Below are 16,990 nucleotides of genomic sequence, written 5' to 3'. Positions count from 1 at the left end.
TCTGCAGGTCCCCAAAGCCCTGTCCCTTACACCTAGAGAACCTATTCAGTCACCTCTCTGGCTTCTGAGATGCCAACAGGCATTGGCCACACATCTTTGCAGCCACAAAGGCTAGCGAGTTGCACTTTTGAAAACAACTGACGTTGTTAGGAAGCTTAATTCTGCAACCGATAGTGCATTCTGTACTCTTGCAAAATCAGCACACACACAGAGAGCCCTGGATCTGGCTTCATTAGAGCCAACAGACAGATTCTGCCTGAGAATGTATCATTGATACTGAAGCTTTCCTGCCAATGACAGCTTGCAACACTACCCAAGTCCCCTGCTCTGCTTGGTGGTGCATGCTTCTTTCTCTGCCTGCAGTGGCCTGTACTAGACTCCTGGCCCAACTCACTTGAGCTGCATCTCAATGTTGAGGCTGTGCAGGAAGTTGCCCCCAAAGGCCAAGCAGTCGACCGGGGTGAGCACAGCATGGATCCAACCTGAGAGAGAAAAAGGAAGGAGGATGTTGCAGGGATTTGGGGCTTGTCTTCCATAATCATTTACAATGAGGGGGAAGTGACTGTCCCTGGCCTGACAGCTGCAGGAAAGGGACACACAGGAGAACCTCAACATCTGCCAACTCTACATCTGTGGATTCGCATAATTAACACCTGACCTCAGCATACACAAATTAAAACTGGCAGAACAGGGGTTAACTCTGCATATCCACGAGCTGGAGACAGCCTGAAATGACCGCGGAGGTCACTTCCAGCCATTTTATGAAACGAAGCCATTTAGTGGCTTGTTTTCGATAAAAACTCCGTGGGTAAAGGCTACAAAATAGTACTCACTTCTTGGGGGCATTGTTGGATCACTGGAGGCCTGTAGAGCATGGTAGGGCATTTTGTTTTACCCTTTTATTTTACTAGGGCACTTTATTTTAACAACCCCCCCCCCAAAAAAAGCTTTTTGGGCCTCCAGGAACCTAACCCCCACAATCCCATTGCCCCAATAACCCAGTATCCGCAGTTTCCATATCCGCGGTAACTGCAGAGAAGAGAACCCGGCAAATACTGCGGTTCTCCTGTATTCAGACATTTGCTGCCACCAAGGACTAGACGTAAATGGACCTTCCACATTTCCAGCACTCGACTACAACACTGCAGGGCAAGACATTCAAAATCAAAGCTGCAAGAAGGGGAGGAGCTGCTGCATCTGGGCAGGGGGAGAACGGACACAATGGTGGTGACGGAATGGCCAGTTTCCGAGGTGGCGTTCAAACCCCAGGGGCCAATACCTGTGGGGATGAAGAGCGTTTGGCCCTGACGGACAGGGCAGCGATAGCACCTGTCCACCTGGTCCCCGAAGAACATTTCGTTCTGATTGGAGGAGCTGCTCCATGCCTCAAAGAGTGTTAAGTTGGCAGCAGTGGGGCGCACCAGATAGAAGATTTTTTCTCCCTGTGGGGAAAGGATGGCAGTGAGAAGAGAGTGAAAGAATGCCCTAGACGCACCCCACCCACTGCTCATTTCTGATCCACTCTTTTAGCCTGTGGCTTCCAAAGTGACTGGAGCAGAGTAGAGAGGAGGTCATGAAGTGCACAGGGGCTGGGGGGGGGAAGCCCTTGACTTCATACAGGGCCACTTAATGCCAGCAGACAGACAGCATGGCCGCCATCAAGCCAGAAGAAGCACTGCCTGCTTCAAACTCAAGTGATGGGTGGATTGCCAAATCATCCAGAGGGACACTGTCCAACTCCTTGCTCCAGAGATTGCCTTGTACTTAAAGAACCTCCAAGAGATGCCTCACCATGTAGCAGCCAAATGGTTAGCCAAGGCTGGCCGCAGAGAATGGCTCAGCCCAGATGTATGGGAAGTCATGGTTTCCCCCCATGTGCATGACCTCCGGAGAGCTGCAGCTGCGCACACTCCCCACTCCTCCTCCTTTCATACACAAAGGAGAAGAATTTCCGCTATGAATTATGTCACGGTTCTGTGTTACGGCTGAACACTGGGATGGCGGCTTACTCCAAACCGCAGACTGTCTTTCAGCTCCACAGCCCTATGGCCACCCCATTCCCTTTCCTCTATGGCCTCTCTCCCATCACATTCTTACCCTCAGCACATGGTACCAAACAGAGGTACCGCCAAAGTCAATGTGGAAGTCTGTGTAGCTGTCCCGCACCCCCATCAGGCAATATTTTTGCACATTGGGCCGCTCAAAGACCGACTCGCCAGGCCACAGGTTCTCCACCCAGGACAACTTGCGCACGATCTTTGGAGTCTCAACCAAATTGGAGAGCCTGGAAAATTTGGGAAGGAAGATCAGTCATCTGGTTCACCTTTCAAAGACATCTCACAAGGGACTACAACTCCCACCACCCCCTGCCACAATGGCCATTGTGGCAGGTGGTGATGGGAATTGTAGTCCAACAACATCTGGGGACCCCAGGTTGAGGACCCCCACATTGAATACTTTGGTTCAGCTCCAGCTGTGACTCACGTTGTCCCAATCTAGCTTCAGTTCAAGCCAATGACAGTTCAGTGCACCCCTGGAACTGATTCAGTTCTATTTTGCAGGGAAAACCTTGACTTTGCAAAACAATGTTGATCCACAAGTGCAGCAAGTTAATGGGTCTCATGCCAAGAATCATGGCCAAGAATCAGTAATGACAAAGATACCACACCTTGCTCATAATCAGGATTACTCCCAATTACTTGCTGAAAAGCTCAACTGGCCAATAGAGTCATGCACGCAGGCAAACATAGAGCCCTTGTTTAGGAGAGTATGGTAGGAAGAAAAACATCCACCTGGAAACAGCATCCTCTGGGAAAGACATCGACATGCAAACCCCCTGGAGGCAATGAAACCTAGCAATCAGAAGGATGCTACAGCTGTGTGTGTGCAGAATGGGGATTCTCCCACCACGGGATTCTTCCTAGTGGAGAGAGCGAGGGCAACCCGCTGCTTTCCTATCCCTTTGCTTGCCTGGTCTCAGAGAATTCCAGGCTGATCACATTAAGCACTTTCTCCCTGCGGCTGCTGCAGTAATAGCTGACGAAGTCACCCAGGCGCATCTTGAGGTCGGCCTGGCGTGTCACATCAATTACATCAATCTCCTTGTCAGCACCTGTTGAAAGAGAACAGAGACAGCACGTGCTGGATAAGGCAGATGACGGGATGCACCCACAGTTGGCTTTAGACTGCAGCACAGCTCCTATTTTCTAGCCCTTGGGAGGCACATCACTAATAAGTGCTCTCCTGCATATCCCCACCATCGTGCCACACTCAAAAAAGACTACTACTCCCACAAGCCAAGAAGTGTGACAGTCTCCCTCTAGTGGCCGTTCCCTCCAGCACTTTGGCCGGCAACTAATGTTATTCATGGAACAGGGCCGGATAAGTGACTACCATTTCTAGCTGCACCTGCTGCTTCCACTACACACTCCTTTCGGCTCTGGGTTAGCAACTGCTGTGGAACAAAGAAAGAGACAGAACAGTACCCTTCAAGGACCTGGATTTGGCCTAGGAAGAGTTACAAATGTCCTGCAGTCAGATTGCATAGTGACTTTCTCCTCCTAGTGGCCATTCCTAGTAAGAGCCAAACTACAAATACAGCAGAATCACATGAAACTTTTCCTGGACTGTACTACTTCAAGCAGCTAGTGGGGATATTTGTATGTCTTTTTTTGTTTTTTATAAATAGTTTATTAGAATGTTTTAAAAGATTATGCAAAGATACAGATAAATTGATTTCAATTATATATGCAATTGACTTTAAAAAAAAAAACCCCAACCCAAACAAGTCCAATATACGAGTACTTCTGGAGAAGAATGTTTTCTACTTTGCCAGCACTCAGTAAAAGGTTTTCAAATTTGGATAAGCTTACTTCAGTATTGTTTTCCTCCAACTCTAATACAGTTTGTGAACTTACAGCTTATTCATACACATTTTCCTCCTCATTGGCCTGGTAGGTGGGAGCAGGATTACTTCTCAATGAGAAATAGGGTAGAATCCATGCTTTTCCTTGTATATGTGTAAATAAAAGAGAAGCATGGTCCCCCATGCCCCCGCCCAAAGCTAGCCATGAGGGAGGAGCTCAGAGTATCCCACATGTCCTGCGGATATAGCTCTGGGATGCCTCCAATGGATAACACCCTTGCTGACGCAATGGCAACATCACAGCACTCTCTTTACGAAATATCTGTGAAGCAGCCAATTGACTTTGGCACAAATGAGAGCCACTTCCACTCTGGCTGCCTCCCTTCCCACTTCACGTGGCTCCTGTCCACCATAAATCAGACCAAGCCGTGGGAGAGGATGATTGGGAGCAGCCGCCTCCGTCGCCAGATGAACCTGCCATTCCGCAAGTCAAACAGGTTATTAGAAGAAGCTGCCATGGCCAACGAGTGCATCCCTCACCAGCAGTGTTCCTTCTAAGAGGGATTCTCAGAGGTTGCCGACTATAACTCTTAGCATCCCCAACTGCAATAGCTTTTGCTTGAGGATTATGGGAGTTGTAGTCAACAACCTCTAGGAAGCCCTGTTAGAGGGAACACCAGAGTTCTGAAACTCAATAAATTTCTCCATAAATCTCTGGGGGATTGACTGGTCCAAGATGAAGGAAAGATGGTTTTCACTTTGCTAACTCTATACAATTGCAACCCAGTGGTATGCACAGAGAGTCCCGCATCTCCATAAATGTGAACACGGAAAGAAAAACGTTCATCCCAGTGCTTAGTTTTCTCTCCAAAAAATGGTGCAAAACACTTCCAAGTAACAATGCCACTGCTGCAGCCCAGAAGCAGCATGATGTACCCCCATGCGACTTGCAGCCAAGACGGACCACAGATCTTCAGCTAAACCAACCAAAGCAGAGATCCCCTTTGGTCACTCCCACCAGTCTGTCAGGCTAGCTTGCAGGCACTCACTCACCCACATAATGCTCCACATCCCGGACGGTGAAAGAGGGTGACGGAAGAGTCATGCCCAGCCCATCCTTCTTCAGGACCATGATGGGCACGCTGAAGCTGTTCTCCTCCAGGAACTCCACTGTTAGCTGGGCCCCACTGGGCTTTAGGATAACCTCGTCCGCACTGGGGAAGCAGGGGAGAGGCAGGCCAAGGTCACAAGCCTATCAAGGTGGCAGGAAGGTCCAAACCCCTCTCGGCCACATCTGTCACAGCCCAGGGAGTTCTCGCCAGGGCCTCAGCTGACTGCTTTGCTATTGGCTATGCAGAATACATACTCCTTTGTGAATGAATGGGTCTGCTGTTGGTAGTTTTCTGACCTTCCTTTATCAGCAGCATGGCCATCTCTTCGGAGAATCTCTGTGCAGCTGCCTGTGGGGTGTGGCAGATGGGTGAGCAGCTGCACAGAGATTCCCCAAAGAGACAGATAGTCTGGTGCTAGAAGAAAGGCAGAAGACAACGAACGGCAGACCCATTCATATCTCAAAGGAAAAAAGAGTACACAGAGACAGCCAGTTGTCCGGACCATGTCAGACTGCAACTGAGTGAGACGCTGGATCTGCTGAGTACAATTGAGTTTCTTCACAGTTCCAACAGGATGCCAGTCTTTTACCCATTTTGACATATGCCTCATTTATGAAGCATTTCGCAAATGCAATGAGCCCAAGCAATGAGCCCAAAAAGCCCAAAGTATCATTTGATGACTGATTTTGAGGAACAAATCATTCACACACTATCCACTATTATGCTAAGTCAGTCTTCTTGGAACACTCCGCTCTGTCTTGGAGACTCAACCACCTACCAAGTAAAACCAATATCCCAAACACAGTGGAAAATCATGCCAATCAAGCATCCATCCAGAGGACAAGCAGATATGCTTTTGCAAAGATGATCACTATGGATAAATACCATACAGTTTTTCTTTTGGATCGCATCCGACACCAAACTATTTGAACATAATTAACAAATTCCTTTGTTATTTGGACTGGTCCACCATTTCCCCGCTTCTGGCATATCTTAGGGCAGCCTAAAATGGTTTTTCCTCTCCATATTTTCTTCTAAAGGCAAGCAACAGGTACCAAGAACACAGTACTGTAGGGCCATAAAGATACAAGGAAGCAGAATGCAAGCTCCCAAGACTAATATTCAAAATGAAGATGTCCTAGCACAGTGGTTTTCTGCCTTATCCTTAAAAAGGCCCTCTTCTGATCACTCTGAAGAGTAGGCAGCCTCCTTATGCCCAAGCCATCTCACTTTTTGCAGCACTCTTTCCCCTGCTCCTCAGCACCACACTACAGGATGATGGATCCCAGGGGCAACAGCATTAAACCTTGAAGCATCTAGGGATGCGCACAGAACTAGTGACTGCAAAGGTGGGTGGGAGGGGGATAGCTTTAAGGATCAGGGAGGGCGCTCTCCTGGGGGAGGGTGCACGTGCACTGGTTACTTCCGGAGGTACTTCTGGTCCAACATGCACCAGAGCAGCAAGGAGGTACGCTGCCACCCCGCGGGATCATTTTTTAATACACCCTCCCCGCTCCTTAAAGCTACCCCCCTTCAAACCACCAGACTTTCGAACTGGTTCGGAGATCTGTAAAAGGGCCTCCGAACCGGTTCGTGCACATCCCTAGAGGCAGCCGGCCTCACCCCATGCAGAGAAGTATGCTGAAGTGCCCTGCTGCATCAAGGCCACTGGACAACCAAGGGATGGCATCAACAGACATGCCGGTCCCAAAGCAGCCAAGACCCAACTCAGAAGTACAAGCGGCCGGCTGCTCCTGTGGCTGCTTAAACCCTGTCCTTGGCTTCTCCAGGAGCCAAGCTGCCATCCAGGCTGGTGGACTTTCAAAAGCAGTTATGGCGGGAAGGAGAATTTATTCCAAGTAGGGGGTAAGGGATAAGGGCAGCGAGATTTATAGCTGATCTAAAATTGTTATAAGTGAGAGCCCTGGGAAAACATCCCACTTGCAAGATGTCTATGCTACTCAAGGGGAAAAAGCACCCAAGCAGAGTCGGGTCTTTGCCTGTCAGAGATTTGGGTGCTTTCTTCACTTGCGCAGCACAGGGACCTTTTCCACCACGATCAACAGAGTCTCAATGTTATGATGCAACATCTCTTCGATTCCACTCTTCTGAGTGAAAGAAGGTCTTGGAGAGAGTACTTATGCCCAAGCAGGAAGCTGTGGTTAGAAGAGTCTTGTCCAGGGGTGCCTTTCTGGACTCCTCCAGGAAAGGCTTTGCTATACATGGAAAACGGCCACCTTGCAACACGGATTTCGCAAAGCCTTTCTTTTTTGCCCTTGACTGACCCAGGAAACATCAAACCTGGTCTCACCTAGTAAACGTTCTGCCACGAAGCTCCTTGATGAACTGAGCACTACCTGTCTTCACCATCTTGCCAACCTCTTTGCTCGCAGATGAATCGGGCTGCTTCTGGATTCCTCGGCGTCGCTTCACTGAGCAAGAAAGTAAAATGATCAGAAGTTGCACAAGCAGAGCAAGAACAGGAGGCCCAAATGACAAGACGAGAGAGGATAGGTTGGTGAAAGGGTCACACACACACACCCCTTTGGGCGAGGGTGGGGGCGCAAATGCATGAGTAGACTCCTGCCAAGGACATGGGCCACGCTTACACATTAGAAAGCATACCACATCAAAGTGGCGTGCTTTCTAATGTGTAAGCAATTCCCCTGTCCCATATCCAACTAAAGGACCTCAGGGAAAGAAATTTTTCCGGGCCTTGGACAGCCGCATCCAGAATATTAGGCAATCATCAGGAATAGCCAGCCGTCAACTCTTATTTACTAGCAGTGTCGAGAGAACTTCAGCAGGAGCAATGTGTTATTGACATCCTAACAGCTATTAAAGAAAACAGTGTAAGGATCCTGAATGCATGGCCATTTGCAGGCCATTAGGACAACCTCCAAGACGATGTATATGCCACCATCGAAGGAGAATGCAGGGAAAGTGCAGAACGTAGTACTGGACGCAGAATTCAGCTTCCTGAGTATTTCAGTTGTCATTTTAAAAAAAGACATGTTTCTAGATCTCATGCCTGCAAAGACATGCTTCAAAGTATGCAGGCAATGGGGTCACACACTGGATGCTCCAATCCCAATGAATCTGCAACACACACACACACAGTATCATGCAGAGTCTGCTGCTTCCAGCACGGTCACCTCTGTGCAGTTCCTTGCATTTTGGTGCCAGAGGAACGTCTTCTACTGGGAACACAAAGCCAGCTGCAGAGGTGCATGGAGACACCTGGGAAGGGGAGTGCCTCCCTGGAGAAACTACCCTTCCACGATGTCCCCCATACCTTCCCAGCTGGCCTCATGGACTCCAGTTCTAGTAGCAGAGGTCCCCACTCAGTGCCAGACAAGGTGGCACAGGGAGCAGCCACCTGAGTATGGAACTGGGGGAGTGCTGCACATTGATTGGGATCAGAGTGCCCAATGTGCAGCCTTTACCTTTGGAGCCAGAGGGATGGCTGAATAGGACTTCCAGTGACTGGGGCGGAGGTTTTGTTGCCTTGCATAGCTCCGTGGTCCTCCTCATGATGAGCAAAATCAGAATAAAATTATGCAAAATAATACAAAGGCAGAATAATTTATGCCAATTGAGATACACCTCTCAACTTGCATGATGATTCATATAAATTGGAGAACTGGCTCGCCTTGACATAGCATTTTTCTTTTCTTTTTTAAACATTCAGCCGTGACTATTTGGCATGAAACACTGAGTTAGTTAAGTATTGAGTAAGTGAAAAATAATGCAAAAGTGTATGGGTAAAAGAGGGTAATACACAGGGCAGGGAGGTTGGAACAAGAATCCACTGGAAACTGTGCAAAGCAGCAAGGCCTCTGTCAAACCTCTCCAATCATATATCCTTTAGCAAGTAGATTGTGCTTTATCATTGCATAGCTTCTCTCTCTCCAACCATGAGGGCTAGAATTTTTTTTATTTTTTTTTAGACAAAGTTCTTGTTTGGCAGAGTCTGAAGATATATTGGATTTCGCAATTTGTGATGACATAGTAACCATGCTGTAACTAGCGTACTTGCTTATATCCAATTATGACTGCATCCCACGGGGCGGGGGGTGGGGGGAAGAATTACAGCAGGGCCATCACTTACTGACAGATGGTCCATGAAGAAGCTGGCAGTTAGGGCAGTGATACAAGTCAATGTCAGCTGCTGCATCCTCTTCTACTCCAACACAGCTTGAAGAGAGAAAGATAGTCACGCATCTCTCCAAAACAGAGACAACAATCTTTTAAAAGAGCAAGACCCAGACATCTTTCCAGAGCAACCAAGCCCCAGAACACCACTCCTTGGATCTCTGATTGGAACCAAAGTTGGAGCACATACTTTACATGCACAATGTCTTCTGTTCAGTCACTTGCATCTCCAGTTCAAGCATAATCACAAGGGCTAGGAAAGATGTCACCACCACACATCACTGTGAGGATTAGGCCTGCTCTCTGGTTCATTATAAAGGAGCCAGTGTGGCAGAGCGTTGGACTAGGACTGTGGAGAACTGGGTTCAAATCCCTGCTCAGCTACAAAGCTCACTGGGAGACCTTGATCCAGTCACTCTCTCTCAGCTTAACCTACCTTACAGAGTTGTTGGGAAGATAAAATGGGGAGAGGGGATAACAGTGTACACTGCTCTGAGTGAACTCCTTGGAGGAAGAGTGGGATTTAAATAAAACAAACTCTCTTATATTCTAAACCAACATGTCCCAATGCCTTGACTGAATCAACACCTAAAAGATAAAGGCCCTAATTGTCAAACTCCCCCCACCCCCACACAGATTCACCAAGATCATGATGCCTTTTTTCAGGAATCATCTGTAAACTTCATCCTCTAAAATAGGTGATGTGAAAGCTTCACTATAAGATCAATGTCCTACTGGGGAAGGTCGATCACCCAGTGGTAGAGCACATGCCTTGAATGCAATCACTGTCAGCTGGAGCAGATGAACTAAGCTAGATGAACTCGCATAGGTCTGACATAGTGTGAAGCGTTTTTACGTTCAGCACCCCTTTTAGGGAGCACTATAAGAGGTGGGTTTGGAAAACACACAAGCATAGATACGAAGCGGCAGTCTAACTCTGAAACCCAGAAGACAATACATTGGAAAAGACCATTATTTCCATGCCTGCTTGTGAGCTTCCAAAGGCATCTAGCTAGCAACTGGTGGAAACAGTACTGGTCTGATCCAGCATGGTATACAGATATACAACATATGAAGCTTCCTTATATGGAATCAGACCCTTGATCCATCTAGCTCAGCATCGTCTACACTGACTGCCACCAGCTCTCCAAAGTTTCAGGCAGGGATCTTTCCCAGTCTGACCCGGAGATGTCAGGGATTGAAACCAAGACCTTCTGCACACAAAGCCCTGCTCTGTCACTGCCCCCCCCCCCACTCTGCTACTGGTTTCTCACCTGCCATGGAACCAGTCCTGGCAAACATCACACTCGATCATGAAGCGGGTGACATCGTAGGGCAGGCGACAGAGGCAATACACAGGGACAGAGGCCATGCTAGAGGATGTGGCTGCTCCAAGTTCAAGCAGAGGAAGACCCTTCACAAGCCCAATTAGGACTCAAACAACATCAAGTTGTCCACTATGGCAAGTTGAAGAAATTGATCATGCTGAGGTCTGAGGGCAAGTCAGTCTTGCCCAGCGGAGGGGGCCAAGAACTTCCTCCACCTCCTACTTCTCACCAACTTTCCTGCAAAATTCGGATCCCTGTTCCGTCCGTTTTGTCTCAGAAACACCAGGTGTCGCCTCCGAATCGTCTCTCAGGCCTCCCAATTTCAACCCAGAGTTTTATGGGCTCCCCTCGAGAGCCTGAAACCCTCAAAGCCTTTCCCTGGACCCTCTGTGCCCCACATGCACATGCCTCAGGAGTTCTCCGTCCCCTTTCTAGCCAGAATTGAGGAGAGGCGACCCTTTAAGCTCCCCCCCAGATGCGGGGGAGTCACCCTCGCAGTTGGTGGGCTCCCAAACGTCCCACTCTTCTCGCCCAGGCTGCTTCTCCGCCGGGCCAAGATCTGCAGCAGGTCCCGCTTTCCCCTGGCAATAACCGAGGCGGCCACACGCTCCAAGGACAACCTCCGACTTCGCTTCTCCCAGAAGAACGGGTGGGGGGAGGTCTCTCTTTCCTCCCCCAACTCCCAGCCAGGCTCTCTCCAAACTCCCAGGCGTCTGGTCGTGGGACTTCCCCTTCTCTCCTGGCCAGGCCCCGGAGGCTGACGGGACGCACTGCGGGCCTCGCCACCTTCTCCCCGGCGGAAGCGCCTACTCCAGGGCGGGGATCGAGGCCTTCGCGGGGTAAAGCGGCTCCACGAGGCTCTACAGCGGCTGAAAAGGCCTCAGCAAGGCCCAGGCTCCCACTTCTACTCCTGCTTCTCCATAAAGTTTATTCAAAACAAGGGAAGGGAGAGGAAGGGAATAGAGGCGGGGCTAGCGGCCATCTTAGGGGAGGCACAGTCATGGCGCGTCAAGAAGCCATCTTGAGAGTGGCGAGAGTAGCGAAAGCCAAGCGACGCCGCTGGAGTCTGGACTATGTGATAGAGTGACGCAGCTACTCTACAGAGGGGCACTTGCGGGTCACGGTTGAACATCTTTTAGTTTTTCCCCCCTTTGGTCTCCCGAGGCGGAAGTGAAAGCTGCCGAACTTAAAACGGAGATGTGACCCGGGGCGGGGCCGAGATTATTCTCTGGGCATCATCAGCTCAACCTCCAATCGGCGCCCAGAGTGGGCTAGTAGTACACTGCAGGCCTGTCGCGTAAGCCACTTTCTCAGCCTTCACCCATTAGCAAGGCTAGTTGCACACATTTTAGAACTCAGCTTTTTAAATACGCCACACCATCATCGCGAAATAGAAGACCTTTGTTCGATCGAGCAAGAAAACTCTCTCTTTCCCGGTCCCTTTTTGCTCGGACGAGGGAGGGGGCGCTGCGGTGCAACCCAGTCCCGGCTGCGTCAGAAGAACCCTGGATCTCTCCCCGCCGAGCTCTTCGAGCAGCTGCCACTTCCGCCCTGACTGAGGCCAGGGGTGGAAGAAGAGGCGCGCTTCCATTTTGACCAGGAAATAGTCTATATCCTGGGATTCTTCCTGCTGCGGGAAGGGTTCCAAATTTGTGGCCATTTTGAGAGCTGAGTTTGGGGAGGAGAGAGTTTGTTATGGGGTCTGTTACGAGGGTCTGTTATGGGGTGCAGGTGCTGGAGCAGGGGCAGGGCTACGTTCCGGGAGGAGGCAGGGAAGCCTGTGCAACACGGTCTTTTCTCAAAGGAGCGGTGCCGGGTAGGGGTTGCCTAGGCCTAGGGGCTGCTACTACCACCACCTACCATCTCTTGCTTTCAAACCTTCGGGTGAAGTGCCTCTGAGCGTATGCAGAGTTCTAGGCAGGTGGGTTTCGTTTGAGAAAATGCTCGGAGCAACAACTTTGGGAAGGAACTCGACTTCTGTTTTAAACGAGGCCTAAACGTAGATTGCCTCTGAGCACATGCAGAGTGTCCGTGCGCGCTCACAAAACATCTTTTAAAAGACACTTATCGACGAATGTGACAAATATTTATCTATTGCTTTTCAACAAAAGTTCTCAAAGCGGGTTACATAGGTAAGGGCAGATTGCCTTTTCATATCGCCACAGAAGACACACACACATCGTTATAGTGCTATAGGAAGCAGTATAGAAAAACAAAATTAAAAACCAAACACACTACTTTGGGTTGACTTTCCATCCTTCTGTTGCTAGGAAAATGATATTCTGGCCAGTTGAATGTGCCACTGCCTGAAAGTAACACACCCTGGCTTAGATTCTGCTAATACCTGGTCACTGGAGGTTTTCTAATTGCTGCATTCTTATCTGTACCTGATGTTCCTTCACTGTGCATGAGTTTCACTGTGAGGAGAAGTGGGTTTTTCCTTGAGATGAGGAACGAAGTGTGACTTTCCTGGATCCTGCTTAAGTTGTAGCCAAGTTGGGATTTTATTATGCACATCCCTCCGTCCCAGGTCCAACTACAACTTTTCATCCATGTGCATTACTCTCCTTGTCAGGCCTGCACCTTTGCCTGCCTCTCCTGTGCTGCGTTATTATCTGTTGCCTGGACATTCTTCACACAGGGTTTTTAACACATCTCCGGAATGGAGGGTGTGCGTTCCCTGCAAGCTATTAGGGAGCACTTGACACACAATTTGGGTTTTTCATTGTGCATTAAGAGTGTAGCCCAATTTATAGCCAGAGTAAAAACATCTTGTGTGTCAGCTTTTGGGGGGCAACGTCTAACTTGCAGTAAAGTCATACAAAAGCCTGCTGTGTGAAAAATACCCTGGCCAAGCACATTCAAGGTAAAACAAGAGTGGCACTATCTAATAGTGGCACTAGTGGTACAAGAGTGGCACTATCTAACCCCTGCTAACTTGGCAAAGAGGCACCTTTTAATGTGGTGATTCTCTATTTAGCAGGGGGAGAGTAACTGGCCCTATCCACCCCCAGCACAGTACCTCCAGTGACTGTTGCTAGTGTCTATCTTATGTTTCTTTTTAGATTGTGAGCCCTTTGACGACAGGGATCCATCTTATTTATTCATTATTTTTCTGTGTAAACTGCCCTGAGCCATTTTTGGAAGGGCAGTATTTTATTATTATTATTATTTTATTTTATTACATTTATGTCCCGCTGTTCCTCCAGGGAGCCCAGAGCGGTGTACTACATACTTGAGTTTCTCCTCACAACAACCCTGTTAAATAGGTTAGGCTGAGAGAGAAGTGACTGGCCCAGAGTCACCCAGCAAGCATCATGGCTGAATGGGGATTTGAACTCAGGTCTCCCTGGTCCTAGTCCAGCACTCTAACCACTATACCACATTGGCTATAGAAATCGAATAACTAAATAAAGTAAAATACTTTGGGACTTATTGCAGACTTGCCCACCACTTCTTTACCATAAGCTGGTAATGCCAGTTTGATAAGCCTAAATGGCTTTGGCTACAAGGAATGCTTTCCCCCAGGAGGGTTAAGGTTGGCAGAACTTCACATGCCTGGCCAGCAATGCACCATTACGTCTGAACAGAGTCAATGTGCATTTGTTCTGGCTATGCAAGTTTCTGGAAACCAAAAATGTCACCATCTCACATAGGATATGTCCAGAGAATCCTTTAAACTTCTTCATATCATAATGTGCTTAAAAGTTTGATACAACCCAAATTCATTGCGCGCAGCAGCGGGTAGAGCTGTATAACAGCAGGTATTTTGTCACTATCCATCATCTAGTTTCTAGGTGGCAGCCCATCAAAATATTATGAACATCCATGTAGAAATCATGTGTTGACAGTGGAATACAAACCAAAGTTCACACAGAACATAGGAAGGGGACTTTAAGGTTTCTTGAGGGGGGCTGTTTCCATTACAGCCTGCCATTTTGAAGGTGGTCATCATGCACATTAAAGTTGTATTAAAGGAATAGTGGAAAAAAGTCTGATTTCCAAGTAATCAAAAACTATTGAATGAATTTCATTTTAAACCCTTAGAATAATGACCAAATACTTTTATTTGATTTATTGAATTCCTATACCACCTAATGTAGAAATCTCTAGGCAGTGTACATGATAATCAAATGCTATGATTTCTATGCTATGCTACTTGTTTAAGCGGCTTGGCTACCTTAGAGAGTGCCTTTTTCTGTATGATCCCTATCACACGTTGAGGTCATCTGGAGAGGTCCATCTACAGTTATTACCAGTATGTCTGGTGGCAATTGGGAACCGGGCCTTCTCTGTAGCTGCTCCTGGCCTATGGAATGCACTCCCAACAGATATCCAGTTTAAGCTTGCTGTTGGCGTTTAAGAGAGCTCTAAAGACTTAGTTGTTTGGCCTGGCCTTCCAAGGTTTTTAAATTGATTTCAAGTGTTTTAAATGGTTAAAACTGTTTTTATATTGTTTTAAGTAGTGTGTTTTAAATGATGTTTGTTTTATGTGGGTTGTTGTTTTTTTAAACTAGTTGTACACCACCCAGAGCCTCTGCATGGGGCGGTTTATAAATGTAATTTTTATTGTACAACTAATACAAATAAATAAATTCTCTTGAACTTTGTTGAAGTGTATCTTTGCTGATTCTACTTTTTACAATTTTGAAAAGTTATATCTGTAGCTCAGTCTTCCTCCAAAGACCTCAGAGCAACATCCATATGGTTCCCGGGCAGTTTTCAGTTCAGACCCTGCTCAGGGCCAGATCACCTTCACTTGAAGCAGCTGAACCATATCCTGTGCCATTTTCTGAGGCTTCAGCTCTTACCAAGTTGCTTCTTTATTCTAATTGCTGGTAGAATACCAATGAAGAAATAAAACAAATTCTAGTGCTTTCAATGAAGCTAATCAAAAGCAAAAAGCAAGCTGGAAGTTCAAATTCTAGAGTAGTGGGAAGGTAGGAGAGGCTTACAGGCAGATTAAGGTAAAAAGGTAACGTGTGCCATCAATGTCGACTCCTGGCAACCACAGAGTTCTGTGGTTGACTTTGGTAGAATACAGAAGGGGGTTACCATTGCCATCTCCCACGCAGTACGAGATGATGCCTTTCAGCACCTTCCTGTATCGTTGCTGCCTGATATAGGGGTTTCCCATAGTCTGGGAAACATACCAGTGGGGATTCAAACTGACAACCTCATGCTTGCTAGGCAAGTCATTTCCCTGCTGTGCCATTAGGTGTCTTGTGCAGGCAGATTAACCAGGCTGAAATTAGGACAGGAATATTCACTTCAGTGTCCTCGGTTGTTCAAGTTAAGAGGTTGGAAGCCTGTTCCTAACCCACTCTGATCTGGAATGGTGTTGCCTGTTCCAGGGCTCCCCAGCTCCATTAAGCATAACCAGGAGTGTATGATCATTTAGCACTTCTGAGTTCTAAATCGTACATTCTTGTCACTCAAGATCTCTGAGCACTTCATTGTTAATACTAGACATCACTACCCCTAATAAGAGGGCTGATACCAAAAGGATATTTAAGGTGGTCAGTGTGTGTCTCTGATAATTACTAGTTAAGGGGATATGTACCCACTTCCCCCATGCAGACCAGTATTTCAGCTGAGAACTATTCTTGATTATTCTAGCTCTAATCTACACATTGCCTTTACCATTAGAGAAACAGTTACAGGTGGGGGGGCATCCCTGACAGTGAGCTATTAGAGATTTAATTTATTTTGCCTATTGGTCCCTCCACTTTGCCTAGAGAAATGGCAGAAGCTTCTGACCCACATGAGAACTGTGCTGTATAGACATTATATGCAAATTCACTTGATTTGCAATTTGCTTTGCCCAGTTTATTTGCTTGTAAGAAGGAGCAAGGAGTATCCCCATCGGTTTTTAAAAATTTATTCGTTCATTCAATTTCTATACCTTATTGTGCAGGGTCAGAACTCTAGAGACGATTTTGATCAACCTGTTCTAGATAGGGTCACACTTTCCCAAAAGGAACAGGTTCACAGTCTGGGAGTATTTCTGGATTCGCACCTCTCCCTGGTTTCTCAGGTTGAGGCAGTGGCCAGGGGTGCTTTTGATCAGCTCCAGCTGATACATCAGCTGCGCCTGTTTCTTGAGATCAATGACCTCAAAACAGTGGTACATATGTTGGTAACCTCCAGACTGGACTTCTGTAATGTGCTCTACGTGGGGCTGCCTTTATACATAGTCCGGAAACTTCAGTTGGTTCAGAATGCGGCAGCCAGGTTGGTCTCTGGGTCATCTCGGAGAGACCACGTTACTCCTTTACTGATGGAGTTACACTGGCTGCCAATAGGTTTCTGGGCAAAATACAAAGTGCTAGTTATAACTTACAAAGCCCTAAACGGCTTAGGCCCTGTTTACTTAAGACAGCATCTTCTTCACTACGAGCCCCACCACCCATTGAGGTCATCTGAGGAGGTCCAGTTACTGCCAACTTATTTGGTGGCTACACAGAGACGGTGGCTCCCCCAAGACTGTGGAATGTGCTCCCTGCTGAGATACGATCTTCCCCATCTCT

The 16,990-nt window shown here is 47.7% G+C and overlaps 1 protein-coding gene across 2 annotated transcripts in view; it reads right to left on the bottom strand.

Moving 5' to 3' along the window:
• The window catches only part of PHF8 (PHD finger protein 8), a 44,543-nt gene extending 32,599 nt beyond the window's left edge, over positions 1-11,944 (bottom strand). The window contains exons 1-8 of one of the 2 annotated variants that reach the window (XM_053294156.1): positions 10,407-11,944; positions 9,089-9,174; positions 7,289-7,409; positions 4,919-5,079; positions 2,971-3,112; positions 2,098-2,284; positions 1,280-1,442; positions 395-482 (exon numbers count right to left, since the gene is read on the bottom strand). In XM_053294156.1, the coding sequence (XP_053150131.1) occupies positions 395-482; positions 1,280-1,442; positions 2,098-2,284; positions 2,971-3,112; positions 4,919-5,079; positions 7,289-7,409; positions 9,089-9,174; positions 10,407-10,504 (1,046 nt within the window). In that variant the 5' untranslated portion in view covers positions 10,505-11,944. The remainder of the gene's footprint in view (positions 1-394; positions 483-1,279; positions 1,443-2,097; positions 2,285-2,970; positions 3,113-4,918; positions 5,080-7,288; positions 7,410-9,088; positions 9,175-10,406) is intronic. The other variant, XM_053294155.1, reaches the window with a different exon arrangement.
• Positions 11,945-16,990: the final 5,046 nt, after the last annotated feature.

This window comes from Hemicordylus capensis, chromosome 2, assembly GCF_027244095.1.
Source record: "Hemicordylus capensis ecotype Gifberg chromosome 2, rHemCap1.1.pri, whole genome shotgun sequence".
NCBI classification, from domain to species: domain Eukaryota; kingdom Metazoa; phylum Chordata; class Lepidosauria; order Squamata; family Cordylidae; genus Hemicordylus; species Hemicordylus capensis.
This window is presented reverse-complemented; position numbering and strand designations above follow the sequence as displayed.